At 46.6% G+C, this 14,414-nt stretch overlaps 1 protein-coding gene across 1 annotated transcript in view; it reads right to left on the reverse strand.

Annotated features, from left to right (window-relative positions):
• The window catches only part of plxnb2a.1 (plexin b2a, tandem duplicate 1), a gene marked incomplete at its 5' end in the record, with an annotated part of 46,371 nt that extends 33,148 nt beyond the window's left edge, over nucleotides 1-13,223 (reverse strand). The window contains 9 exons of the mRNA XM_080538137.1: nucleotides 439-540; nucleotides 984-1,095; nucleotides 1,685-1,796; nucleotides 2,513-2,669; nucleotides 7,248-7,374; nucleotides 8,062-8,162; nucleotides 9,999-10,319; nucleotides 12,317-12,421; nucleotides 13,131-13,223. Coding sequence (XP_080394263.1) covers nucleotides 439-540; nucleotides 984-1,095; nucleotides 1,685-1,796; nucleotides 2,513-2,669; nucleotides 7,248-7,374; nucleotides 8,062-8,162; nucleotides 9,999-10,319; nucleotides 12,317-12,421; nucleotides 13,131-13,223 — 1,230 coding nt within the window. The remainder of the gene's footprint in view (nucleotides 1-438; nucleotides 541-983; nucleotides 1,096-1,684; nucleotides 1,797-2,512; nucleotides 2,670-7,247; nucleotides 7,375-8,061; nucleotides 8,163-9,998; nucleotides 10,320-12,316; nucleotides 12,422-13,130) is intronic.
• Nucleotides 13,224-14,414: the final 1,191 nt, after the last annotated feature.

A 14,414-nucleotide genomic window follows, 5' to 3' on the forward strand; every position in this document is an offset into this window, starting at 1 on the left:
GATTCACACTGTCCACACACTCTGTTTCAGATTCATACTGTCCACACACTCTGTTTCAGATTCATACTGTCCACAAACTCTGTTTCAGATTCATACTGTCCACAAACTCTGTTTCAGATTCATACTGTCCACACACTCTGTTTCAGATTCATACTGTCCACACACTCTGTTTCAGATTCATACTGTCCACACACAGCAGTGATCACAGTGTCTTCCCTCGAGGCTGTGTGTCAACCACACAGAGTCTGCTGTGTTGCCAGGAGAGAGGCTGTGTCAGGTGACAGGTGAGAGGCTGTGTGTGTTGCCAGGTGAGAAGCTGTGTGTGTTGCCAGGTGAGAAGCTGTGTGAGGTGACAGGTGAGAGGCTGTGTGAGGTGACAGGTGTGAGGTGACAGGTGTGAGGTGACAGGTGTGGTGGTAGAGTCTGTCCCAGCCTCACCTGATACACCTGCAGGTTCTTGCCCTGGAAAGTGATGGGGGTACGGTGGCCCACAGGGATCAGCTGAGGCTCCGGGTTCTCAAACTGGGGACAGCTGTCAGCCTGGGGGAGGGAGGAACAGACAGACAGGTCAGACAGACAGGTCAGACAGACAGACAGGTCAGACAGACAGACAGACAGGGAGGTCAGACAGACAGGGAGGGAGGTCAGACAGACAGACAGACAGGGAGGGAGGTCAGACAGACAGACAGGTCAGACAGACAGGGAGGTCAGACAGACAGACAGGTCAGACAGACAGGGAGGTCAGACAGACAGGCAGGTCAGACAGACAGACAGTCAGACAGGTCAGACAGACAGACAGATAGGCAGACAGACACACAGGGTGGTCAAACAGACAGACAGATAGGCAGACAGACAGACATGAGCAAGGGTCTAGGTTCTCAAGCTGGGGAGAACACTCCATCACACACACACACACACACACACACACACACACACACACACACACACACACACACACACACACACAACCTGCTCATTCCTACCTGCTGGGGTTTGATGATGTGAGCGCCACCTACTGCCTGGTCACTGTCACTGCAGGTGTGGTCCTGGGCGTCCCACTGGCAGCTCCAGTCACTGGTCACGCACGCGATGCACCTGCCACGTCAGCCAATCAGAGGACAGCATTAGGGACTCGCTGGGTTCGCCAGACAATGAGACTACAGACCTTTGTTTGGTTCGATGAGCATGACTAGAACTCTAAGAGACACTAAAAAATAACTGTTAAAAATATTGACATATGTGACACATTCTAATCTTTTGGTCCGCAAGTCGGCAACCAATCAAAATGTTCAGACTTTTCTTTTGAAACACGGAACTACGTTTCAACGTTGTTGAGAATCACAACACACACTTGCTAGTCACGCCAAAATACTGCAACGCAGTACTGCAACGATCTGGTGAGTAATCTCCCCACTGCTACCTAGTTAACTAGAACACTACTTTACATTGTTAGGCTCACAAAACAAGCTGTGGTAGTTGACTAGCGATGTGTCGTTGACTTTCAACAACGAGGAAATGTATTAATATTTTTGAACGTGTCACATATGTATATATATATTTCAACAAGTGGTGGGCAGGTCAATTATAACCGTCAAAAACACTTCAGAAGATATACAGGGATATGTCTATAGGGATATATCTACAAGAATAAATAAATAAGTTGAACAAAATGGTGTCTGCTCACGGGGTGTTGGGGGACTTCCTGACGGTCGCGGCGCAGTTGTAGAACCTGTACTCCCCTGAGGTCACCTCCACACCGTCGTTCACCAGCACCTTCACCGCCACCGCCACGAAGTCTAAACAACAACAACAACATCACAACAACATCACAACAACAACACAGCAACATAACAACAACATCACAACAACAACACAGCAACATAACAACAACAGCATCAGAACAACAACAACAACATCACAACAACAACAACAACACCACAACACAGAATTTAACATACTAATATAGCGTTTGTGTCTACCTGTCTGTCTGCCTGTTTGACTGACTGGCTTCCTGTCTGTCTGTCTGTCTGTCTGTCTACCTGCCTGCCACACCAACTGACAGACTCTCACACACACACACCAACTGACAGGCTCTCTCACACACACACACACACACAAACACACACACACACACACACACACACACACACACACACGCACACACGCACACACACACACACACACACACACACACACACATGGTAGGCCTGCACCGTTACCATGGTGATCTACACATACACATACACATACACATACACATACACATACACATACACATACACATACACATACACATGGCAGGCCTGCACCGTTACCATGGTGATCTACACACACACACACACACACACACCAACTGACAGGCTCACAAACACACACACACACACACACACACACACACACACACACACTAACACACACACACCGACTGACAGTTACACAGTGACCTCTCAACCGACCCCAGGGGCCTGTAGGGGTGACAGCTGGAGCGCGACGCTGTGATTGGTCAACCTACCCTGCCTGTCAGGAGTGGGCGGGATCTCCACGGGGTCCGGCAGCATGCAGGTGACGTTGCCGTCGAACACCACGGCGTTACTACGGAAACCGCCGAACACACACTCCAACCTATCAGAGCCTGCCAACACGGGGAGGGCGGGGACATCTATCACCACCTGGAGAGGAGTAGGGGGATGGGGGGGGGTGGGAGGGAGGGAGAGGGAGAGAGAAAAGAAGAGATATTATCTTTCAATTATTTTTCAAATCACATCACTAACCTGCCAAGTAGTCCCAGCGTGACCAAACACCAGAACCAGACTGTCTGAGAGGGAGGGAGGGAGAGAGGGAGAGAGGGAGAGAGGGAGGAGAACCAGACTGTCTGAGGGAGGGAGGGAGGGAGAGAGGGAGGAGAACCAGACTGTCTGACGAGGAGAGGGAGGGAGGAAAACAGGGGTGAAACAGAGGAGAAGAGGGAGGAGGAGAGGGAGGAGGAGAGAGGTGAAACTGAGGAGGAGAGGGAGGGAGAGAGGGAGGAGGAGAGAGGTGAAACTGAGGAGAAGAGGGAGGGAGAGAGGGAGGAGAAGAGAGGTGAAACAGAGGAGAAGAGGGAGGAGGAGAGGGAGGAGGAGAGAGGTGAAACAGAGGAGAAGAGGGAGGAGGAGAGGGAGGAGGAGAGAGGTGAAACTGAGGAGAAGAGGGAGGAGGAGAGGGGTGAAACAGAGGAGAAGAGGGAGGGAGGGAGAGAGGGAGAGAGAGAGGGAGGGAGCGAGGGAGGAGAGGGTGAAACGGAGGGGAGACTGATTGAGAGTCTGGTGGTGTGTTTACGTAGCATCCTCTTTATTAAGGGCCAATCCCAATTCCCTTTTCTACCCCTATGGCTCGTTTTCGAGTGTGACTCGATTCGAAGCCAAGGCCTTCGAACAGAGCCACAAGCAAAATCTACCCCTATGAATTGGGACAGCCCTTCATGACGTCAACAACAGTGGTTTAAATAGACGCGGTACGGGTGACGCGATCTCGCAATGCCTTCTTCAGCTGTGTTTATTTCTGTTGCGTGTGCTATAAGGATCTTTTTTCGTTTGTTATCAACACACTGTAGTGTTTAGACGTTCCTTTTTTAGTCTCTTCCGTCAGCGATGTCTTTTTTGTGGACATCGCAATAATGACAATGAATGACTCCAACCAAAACACAGAGTATTAACCAGATCTGTCAGCGCACGATGTTCCTCCAAAGATACCCGTGACTCAATCCTCAGCCACCACATACACACGAGTCCATCAGTAGTCATAAAGCGTTGTCCAAAAATCACGTTACCAAGCGCCTTTCTCAGAACAATTCGTCGTCTAGAATCCAAAAATCAATCCATCATAGTGGTGGTCAAAAACGTAGAAAGAGGATCTCTTGGGGACGCGGCCACATTTGCCCGTGAAGGAGAGATGACAAATAAGCGGAAACATTTCTCAGTAGAGTCGAACGGTGATAGATCATCATCCTTTACGCGTATCCTTAACTGTAGTTACATTTCGCGTGTCATATGCCATTAGACATGGAAATATGTCAATGCGCGGCTGTCATGCACAAATCAGCTTGTAACGTTAGACACACAGCACACAGCACATTGGCATGATAACGTTTTGTTGTTGTTGTGCTTGTTATAAAGAAAAGGTCTATAATGTATTGAAATGACATTAGTACATCAGACATTAGACATGGAAATATGTCAATGCGCGGCTGTCATGCACAAATCAGCTTGTAACGTTAGACACACAGCACACAGCACATTGGTATGATAACGTTTTGTTGTTGTTGTGCTTGTTATAAAGAAAAGGTCTATAATGCATTGAAATGACATTAGTACATCAGACATTAGACATCAGACATGGAAATATGTCAATGCGCGGCTGTCATGCACAAATCAGCTTGTAACGTTAGACACACAGCACATCGGCATAATAACGTTTTGTTGTTGTTGTGCTTGTTATAAAGAAAAGGTCTATAATGCATTGAAATGAATGATACAACCCATTAATAATATTACATAATAACAACTGCTCGGATTAGATTGCGGGTGGAAATAGGTCAAAATGCGCATCATGTACAAGTCAGCCGAACGTTTGATAGATAACTTTACATATGTGTACCATCATCCACTGTCAAACGCCACAGGTAATAATTGATTTATGATTGTACATCTCTGAAATGCTCGACTGTCATGCAGCGTTGCGTTACTGTAACGTTAGACACAGCACCGACATAAAAGCGATTTTTGGGTTATGCTTGTTATAAATAAAAGGTCTATAATGCATTGTAATGACATTAAACTAAGACAATAAGATGGTTATCATACTTTTTCAAATCTTTATTAATAAGTAATTACAGAGAATTAAAATGACATTTCCGCATTGAATAGAGCGACATAAGATTTCTGTAGATGATTCGCAATGCATCCTGGAATCAAGGGGTAGCGTACCCATATGGCTTCAAAGCTAGTCTGGTCCTGAAATCGCTCGAAACGAAGTCATAGTTAGCCCTCGAAATAAAGCCATGGCTCGATGAAATATGAATTGGGACAGCCCTACCCCTAAACGTGAACGCGCAAATCGAGCCATAGGGGTGAAAACGAAGGGCTAGGGGTGAATTGGGACGGGGCCTAACACTGTTCATCTGAGGCTGACGGACCGCACTCATACTGACTCAGCTGGTCTGAGAAGAGGCAGCACAGCAGAACCAGGCCAAACCAGGCCAGACCAGACCAAACCAGAACAGACCAGACCAGACCAAACCAGACCAAACCAGACCAGACCAGACCAGACCAGACCAGACCAGACCAAACCAGACCAAACCAGACCAGACCAGACCAGACCAAACCAAACCAGACCAGACCAGACCAGACCAAACCAGACCAAACCAGACCAGACCAAACCAGGCCAGACCAGACCAGACCAGACCAAACCAGACCAAACCAGACCAGACCAGACCAAACCAGACCAGACCAGACCAGGCCAGGCCAGACCAGACCAGACCAGACCAGACCAGACCAGACCAAACCAGACCAGACCAGGCCAGACCAGATCAGACCAGACCAGACCAGACCAGACCAAACCAGACCAGACCAGACCAGACCAGATCAGACCAAACCAGACCAGACCAGACCAAACCAGACCAGACCAGACCAGATCAGACCAAACCAGACCAAACCAGACCAGACCAGACCAGACCAAACCAGACCAGACCAAACCAGACCAGAACAAACCAGACCAGGGGCGCTATTTATAAAACCTTGCGTAGAACTGGCGTAGAAAGCTTGCGTATGTCGACAAGCAAGAACATTTACGCACACCAAGATCCTGATGTGTAACACAGTGCGTACGCACGTCCCACGCCTGCATCCCTTTATAAACCACAATCAACTCTACATTTCACACACGTGAACAAGCGTCTTGTCTCACCCTTTTAACGCCCAAGATTGCCTATAAACGGTCAGTGAAACACCCAAATTAATATTAATCTATCTTGACTGCAAGACGACAATGAAGGCATATCATCCAGTGAAATTCTGCCCAACAATGACAACACTGACAATGACAATGAAGGCGAGTTAAATGAAACTATGCACTCGTATCTGCCTGACTGACGCATCAGTTTAATCATCATTTGTCCTCCTACAGTTCTTATTATTGATGAGAATACATTTCATAAGAGGCAAGTATTGTTTAATAATTACAGATCCAAGCAGATATGCTTCCCAATTAAACTGTGCAACATATTCAAGGAGTTGTTTTTGCTAAAAACAGATATCTCCAATTGTGTTTATTATCCTGAATGATGTTTCTTTCTGTTCACTCCAGGGAACTCATTAGATTAGATTAGATTCAACTTTTTGAATTATTTATTGTCATTGTCAGAGTACAAGTAACAAGACAACCAAACGCAGTTCGGCATCTATATATTATAGATATCAAAATATTTCAACACTAGACACTAGTCAATACTAAAAACCCATCTTTTTAATATTGCCTTTAAATGACTAAATCATTAAATTATGATTAAAGCACTTTGAGCTGCAACGTTTGCAGGAAAAGTGCTATACAAATAAAGGTTATTATTATTAAAAGGTTATTATCTAACCAGATGCACTTAAGTGCATAGACTCAAAGCCATGGATGTATGGACAGTACATTGTGTACGGTATTACAGTGAGTATAAAGTCGTAAATGAGTATAAAGTCAGTATACGTGCATGAATATTAATACGATATGTAGAGTAAAGATACTGTATATGGAAATGGAATGGCAAATGGACTGCACTTATATAGCGCCTTTATCCAAAGCTCTTTACAACGGCCTCTCGTTCACCCATTCACACACCAATGGCGGCAAGCTACCATGCAAGGCGCCGGCCCGCTCACTGGGAGCAAGTGTCTTGCCCAAGGACACCTCGACATGTGGCCAGCCAGGGCTTGAACCGCCGATCTGCCAACCTGGCGATCATGAGACGGCAGCTCTACCTCCTGCGCCACAGCTGCCCACACAGTGTGATATGTACAGGACAAGGGTAGGCCTGTAACAATTTAAAATGTTGCTGTACAATTAAGTGTAGTTGTGTGTTCTTAGCATGTTCATGTTCTATCAGCGCGTTGCGATGCGTTTAACATGCAGAGCAGCTATCTAGCTAACGCCATGTTCTTTGTTGTTACACACACTCACACTCACACTCACACTCACACTCACACTCACACTCACACTCACAGTACCTGCTGTGTCTTGCTGCAGCTGAGGTTAGGGGGGGTGAAGGCGTGGATCTGGACACACTGCTGGTTGGGGCTCCACAGCCAGGTGTTCTCCTCCTCCGCCCTGCCGCAGTCCCTCTTCCTGGTGCACCTGGACCAATCACAACACACCTGCTGTCAGTGACCAATCACAACACACCTGCTGTCAGTGACCAATCACAACACACCCGCTGTCAGCGCACCAATCACAAACAGTCACATGGTGCAGTGGGCTTAGGCCTGGGCTTCAGGCATGCTAAACACACACACACACACAGAAATAAATAAAATAAATAAATAAGCTCACATAATACACACCACACCACACAATCGCTCACATACACACCACACCACATGACACACATACACACACACACACACACACACACACACTCACATAACAAACCCACAACACCACACACACACACACACACACACACACACACACACACACACACACACACGTTGGGGTACTGACCTGCCCACACCAGCACACACCAGCCACAGTAGGGGTCCCTCCAGGACACACACACACAGACACACACACACACACATCCACACACACACACACACACACACACACACACACACACACATCCACACACACACACAGCAGGGTACAGACCTACCCTCCAGGACACACCAGCCACAGTAGGGGTCCCTCTGGGACACACACACACACGTTGGGGTACTGATCTGCCCTCCAGCACACACCAGCCACAGTAGGGGTCCCTCCAGGACACACACACACATACACACCACAACACACACACACACACACACACAGCGGGGTACTGACCGGCCCTCCAGGACACACCAGCCACAGTAGGGGTCCCTCTGGGAGACGCAGGACTGGCAGTCTGTCTTCAGGTGGCAGGCCTGCACCGTTACCATGGTGATCTACACACACACACACACACACACACACACACACACACACACACACACACGCACACGCACACACACAACAGAGTCAACTACCACAGCACACAGTAGAGACCTGGGGGGTGTTCCAGCAAAAGTCGCTCAAGGAAAATCCAGGCTTATTCTGATAAATCTCTCGAGACTTAAATTCAAAAATAATTATTTAAATTGTATTTGCGACGTTGATGGAATACCTCCCTGGTAAACAGCAGGTAGACAGCAGGGAAACAGTACGGCAACAGGTAGACAGGTAAACAGGTAGACAGGTAAACAGGTAAACAGGTAGACAGGTAAACAGGTAGACAGGTAAACAGGTAAACAGGTAAACAGGTAGACAGGTAAACAGGTAGACAGGTAGACAGGTAAACAGGTAGACAGGTAGACAGGTAAACAGGTAGACAGGTAGACAGGTAGACAGGTAAACAGGTAGACAGGTAGACAGGTAAACAGGTAGACAGGTAAACATGTAGACAGGTAAACAGGTAAACAGGTAGACAGGTAAACACGTAGACAGGTAAACAGGTGGACAGGTAGACAGGTAGACAGGTAAACAGGTGGACAGGTAAACAGGTTAACACCAGGAGGGTATTCCATCAACGTCGCTAAATGAAAATCCAGGCTTATTTTGATTTTGCTCATTTTAGTGAGAGTTCCGTTCCCCTGAATGTAGCCAATTAGGCTAATTAACAGTATATGCATTGTAGTTAAGTGAGTTCTCATAAGTTTAAACATACATCTGATATTATCCAGCCTGCTGATGATACAGCCACAGTAGTGAATGTTCATCTATTACACATTTACATGAAACAATCAGTAGGCTAGTATAACTTAAGCGTTTAATCTGTCAGCAATTTCTAGCCAGGCCATCTCCCCCGCCTGGTTAATTGCGGCAGGATTGCCCTTTTTGGTGATTGCTTCTCCTTTATAGCCTCATAAACCTTCATCAGCACGTTTGTTCCGCTGATGCGAGGAACACCACTGTGCATTCTTGTTTTCACTTCTCTTCCCAGTCATAGTATCTACTTTTCGACATTCGGCTGTTCTGGGCTGCTATGTTCTCTGTCTGCCCAAAGCGAGGCTTTACAAGCCTGGCTACAGTTAGCGTTGACGAGACACGGCTGAACGGTGTTAATGAGACGGCTTGAGGCTTAAGTCACAGTCGAGGTTAAGAGCTAAAGGCTTTTTCAATTAACACTAGAACAGCCATGGGTGGGGTCATTTGACCCTGTGAGTAAATTATTTTTTATATCTTAGCACTTTTAGTTCCAATTTCAGGACCCTCCTTTCATGACTTTTCCTAGATATGTGCGTTCTACCACCCAGTATCCTTACATTTTCAAAATCACATCAGGATAAGCTAGTATAAAGCTATTTTGCAGTTCTTCTGTATAGGAGGCAGGCTAGTTTACAAGAGGCGCCAACTAGTGGTCTTTGTGTGTAAGTAGCAGCTTCCCATTGTGAAGTCTATGGTCATTTGACCCCCGAGGCGGCTCTTATAGTAGGCACGGCTGTTCTAGCGTTAAGTCCCAGTCGACGTTAAGAGTAACCAGGCTTTTTCAATTAAGCGCTGAATTAGTTAGCGACATTGATGGAATACCCCCAAGGTAAACAGATGAACAGGTTAACAGGTAAACAGGTAAACAGGTAGACAGGTTAACAGGTAGACAGATAAATAGGTATACAGGTAGACAGGTAAACAGGTAAACAGGTAGACAGGTAAACAGGTAGACAAGTAGATAGGTAGACAGGTAGACAGGTAGACAGGTAGACAGGTAAACAGGTAACCACGTAACCACTCAGGTGACCTCTCACCTTCTTCTCCGTGGTGATGTACAGGTGGGTGTGGTCAGAGTCGAACAGCAGGTCCTTATTGACGCGGTTGCCGGGGCTGTCGCCAGGGGCGCGGCCGTACACGTCAGAGTGATTGGCCGAGGCCAGGTGCAGCTTAAGCACCTCCCCCTGGTCGGTCCCCAGGAAGGCCACGGCGTGCTCTGTCTCCACGGCGACGGCCACGGCGGTCAGGTGACCCTTGCGGGTGTAGACGGGCTCGGTGGCCAGGGCGAACTCCGCCTTGCTCGCCACTGGAGACGGCAGGAACTCTGCCCCGCACTTGAAGTTGGTCACCATGCTCTTCTGGAAGGGGGAGGAGTCAGTACATCAGTAAATATATCTGTCTGTCTGTCTGTCTGTGTCTGTCTGTGTCTGTCTATCTATCTATAAATACATCTGTATTTATCTATCTATCTATCTATAAATAGATCTCTATCTACCCCTCTATCTACCCCCCCCCAACCTCAAACACAACCCCAACCCCAACCACACCGTTGAGAAAACTCACAGGGAAGCACAAATATGTGGACAAGCTATGGGTTATCACGGGATCACATGCAAAAAGACAAATGTATTATATACAGGGGTGCACATAACTGGTGCGCCAGTGCGCATGCGTCGCCAAAATGCATGCTGCGCGGAAGATCAGCGGCATGAACGCGCTCTTGCGCACCAACAGCTGCAAGCGCTGGGAGAGGAATTTACTTCCTCAAAATCCACCTGCTGACTGCTGACTGCTGCATCACTGCAAGCCCCGTAACGCCATCACAACGACCACGGCGACTCCCCTCACGAAAACATTCGGAAAGTATCGTAACTTGTACTTTCATTCCGCGTATCGCGTATCGCACGGTTATCACGCCGACACATGAAAATTCAGTCCCGAACGACTCGTCGCTAAAAGGAAAAACAACACCAAGGGACTTCACGTTTCTTTTCTCTGAAGCTTTCAAACGTTCAGACGTTTGTTTTACAGCTTCATTATCGCACCTAGACCCCTGACCCAGGGAATATGGTTGGGAATTCTATTAGGAAAAAAAAAAAGACTTTGTTGCACAATCAAAATAATGAGCTATTTAAAGTGATAGCCTACAACATCCTCTACCATGGTTGAAATTGAGGACAGTGATAACTTACAGCAGTCAAGAGAGCAGTGATGATTATGATTAAGCTTGTAGCATAAATAAATGCTCAGGCTGTAACTTTTTGTTGAAAAGTTGATTTCAGTGTTTACAGAACAGACATTCAGTTAGTGCTTAAAGAGATGTCAGTTGATTTCATTGTGTTTAAAGGAGTCTGACAGACTTTAATGCTTAAAGAGCAGTCATTTGATTTTGCATTTGTTTCTTTTGTTTTGCACACAATCATTTGTTCGTTCATCTTTATTTATGAATAAATGTCGTTTTGCTAATATAAGTTATCCATGTATCCCTTTTTTATCCATCCTGTGGGACGGGTCGTGACTCGCGAGCTCGGGGAGCACCAAGCAGCATCCCTAGGTGCTCCTCTGAGCACTGGCCCCAAAAAGTTATGTGCACCCCTGATTATATAGATCTCTAAAACATAGAACAAAACAACCAGAAAAAAGGTATAAGATATATAAAATAAATTAATCAGTACTATGAGACCTAATAAGGAATATGGAGAGTGCTTAGCAGATAACTGGAAACAATTCAAATTACTTAGATAACAATTTATCTTATTACTAAGATAAGAATACAATTATAAATAATACAAAAGAAATTGCCAATGAACCTAACAATTATTTTGTAAATGTTGGATACAATTTAGCAAATGAGATTGCGGAGCTGGGAAATAAGGATGGTGTAGATGAGGATATTGTTCATAACAACTCCTACTCCATATTTATTAGGGGTGTTTATGAAAAGGAAATACTTGACGCTGTTAAAATATTTAAGAATAAAAACTCCACTGATTGGACTAAAAAATATGTATAAAGGGGTAAACCTGTGACAAAGGATTGAAAATGTGTAACTCAATCTGCAACAAAGTAATATAAATAACAATTAAAAACATGATGATAAATAAATATAAAACTGAATTACTGTATGATTACTACTACTACTACTACTACTACTACTACTACTACTACTACTACTACTACTACCACCACTACTACTAACAACAACAACCATAACCACCACCCCCACCACAACCTAGGAATTAACTACCCACCCCAACCAATGAACTAACCCCCCGTAACAACCCAGAACCAAACCAACCAAACCAACCAACCCCCTCCTCTAAAGAAACCCCTCCCTCCCCCATGGTCCCCTTACTTCGTTCTTATTGGTGCAGAGCTCCTCAGACTTGGAGGAGTAGGGGGCGTACACCGCCGAACGGCCGTTGATGAAACCTCTCTCACTGTAGCACGCCCCGATGACCTGGAGGATAGGAGGAGAGGAGGAGAGGAGAGGAGAGGAGAGGAGGGGAGGGGAGGGGAGGGGAGGGGAGGGGAGGGGAGGGGAGAGGAGGAGAGAGGAGAGGAGAGGAGGGGAGGGGAGAGGAGGGGAGGGGAGGGGAGGGGAGGGGAGGGGAGGGGAGAGGAGAGGAGAGGAGAGGAGAGGAGGAGAGGAGAGGAGAGGAGAGGAGAGGAGGGATGGTAAATAGTTAATGGACTGACTTATATAGCGCCTTATTCCAAAGCGCTTTACAACGGCCTCTCATTCACGGACTCACACACACATTCACACACCAACGGCGGTAAGCTACCATGCAAGGCGCCGGCCCGCTCACTGGGAGTGTAATAGAAAGATACTAAGACTGTTGAATTGTATACTGATTACTGTTGACCTGAACTTGACCTGAACTTTCTGTAGCCTTACATGATCTTGTGATGTAGTACAGTGTTTTTCAACCTTTTTTGTGCCACGGCACATTTCTTACCTTGAAAAAATCCCACGGCACACCACCATCCCAAATGTTACAAAATGATACATAGTAGCCTATCATATACGTAACATTATAAGAACTTGTCGTTATACTCACTCAGTGCGAAGCCTGGCCCTGTATGTTGGCCATGTATGCGAGCCTTGCGCACAATTTGTCACTTGCAAGCAGATTTGCGTCATCACACTTCTCATCAGTTCAAACGGTTTTCAGCTCCTCCCGTAACTCAAACACGCTCCGCCGTATGGAGCAATAACGTCTTATGCTGGGCTCCCGTCTCTTGACATAATGCTGCATATAAGCGGCTTTTCAGAGGTCTTGTTTTTACAAAGTTTACCATACGAACAACAGCTATCTCCATCAGTGCAGACACATCAGTGTCCCACTGAAGTCCTCCCCTGTTGTTTTTTTATGCAATGTCTTGCAAAAAAGAAATTTTCTGTGATTGTGTCTCCATCCACAAAGCGTGCATTGGCCAAGAGTTGAGCCAAGACTCAAGTTGCAAAGCAAACTGCCCACTGCCACGTATCTTCTCCAAAACAAAATGTTCGATGTCTGCAGACATGTCATCAATGCATCTGGCAATCGTCTTAATAAATGAATGAAACAATGTAGGTTATTTTTACCATCTTGGGGTATACAATCGTTAGGTTTTTCAGTCACGTATTCACACACCCTCCTGTCAATCACCTGGAAGAGGCCGCTTTGCGGACGGCGATACGCTTTTCTCTGACTGTTACCATTCTTAAGCCGATCTTTTTGGGCTCGTCAACTTCTAACATTACACTCTGTAATATCATATTTCTTGGCTCCTCGACAGTTGTTTGGTGCCTCTGCTTCATTGACCACCATGGTCTTAAAATTGGCATCGTAACTCCTCCTCTGTTGTTTGTTAACTTGACCAACCAAGTGTGTCTCTGCGGTGTCTCTCCGCGGGTGTGTGTGTGAGTGTGTCTCTGCGGGTGTGTGTGTGAGTGTGTCTCTCCACGGGTGTGTGTGTGAGTGTGTCTCTCCGCGGGTGTGTGTGTGTGAGTGTGTCTCTCCGCGGGTGTGTGTGTGAGTGTGTCTCTGCGGTGTCTCTCCGCGGGTGTGTGTGTGAGTGTGTCTCTGCGGTGTCTCTCTGCGGGTGTGTGTGTGTGAGTGTGTCTCCATCTCTCCAGGCACCGTCCCTGGGGTGTGTGTGTGAGTGTGTCTCCATCTCTCCAGGCACCGTCACTGGGGTGTGTGTGAGAGGGAGAAACACGGTGGCTCGCGTGGGGAACAGTCTTTTGGCGCCATACGTTGTTGTGAATTAATATTGACGTGTAAAAAGTCTAGGGCGCGAATATAAGACGATGCAACTTTTCGGGGAAAAAAACCCGTCTTATATTCGGGTCAATACGGTAAGTGGAATTTGATAATTTCCCACGGCACATCTGATGATCTCTCACGGCCACACTAGTGTGCCGCGGCACAGTGGTTGAAAAACACTGATGTAGTAGATGCTTC

Source organism: Nansenia antarctica (genome assembly GCF_963989245.1).
Source record: "Nansenia antarctica genome assembly, chromosome: 8".
Taxonomy (NCBI): domain Eukaryota; kingdom Metazoa; phylum Chordata; class Actinopteri; order Argentiniformes; family Microstomatidae; genus Nansenia; species Nansenia antarctica.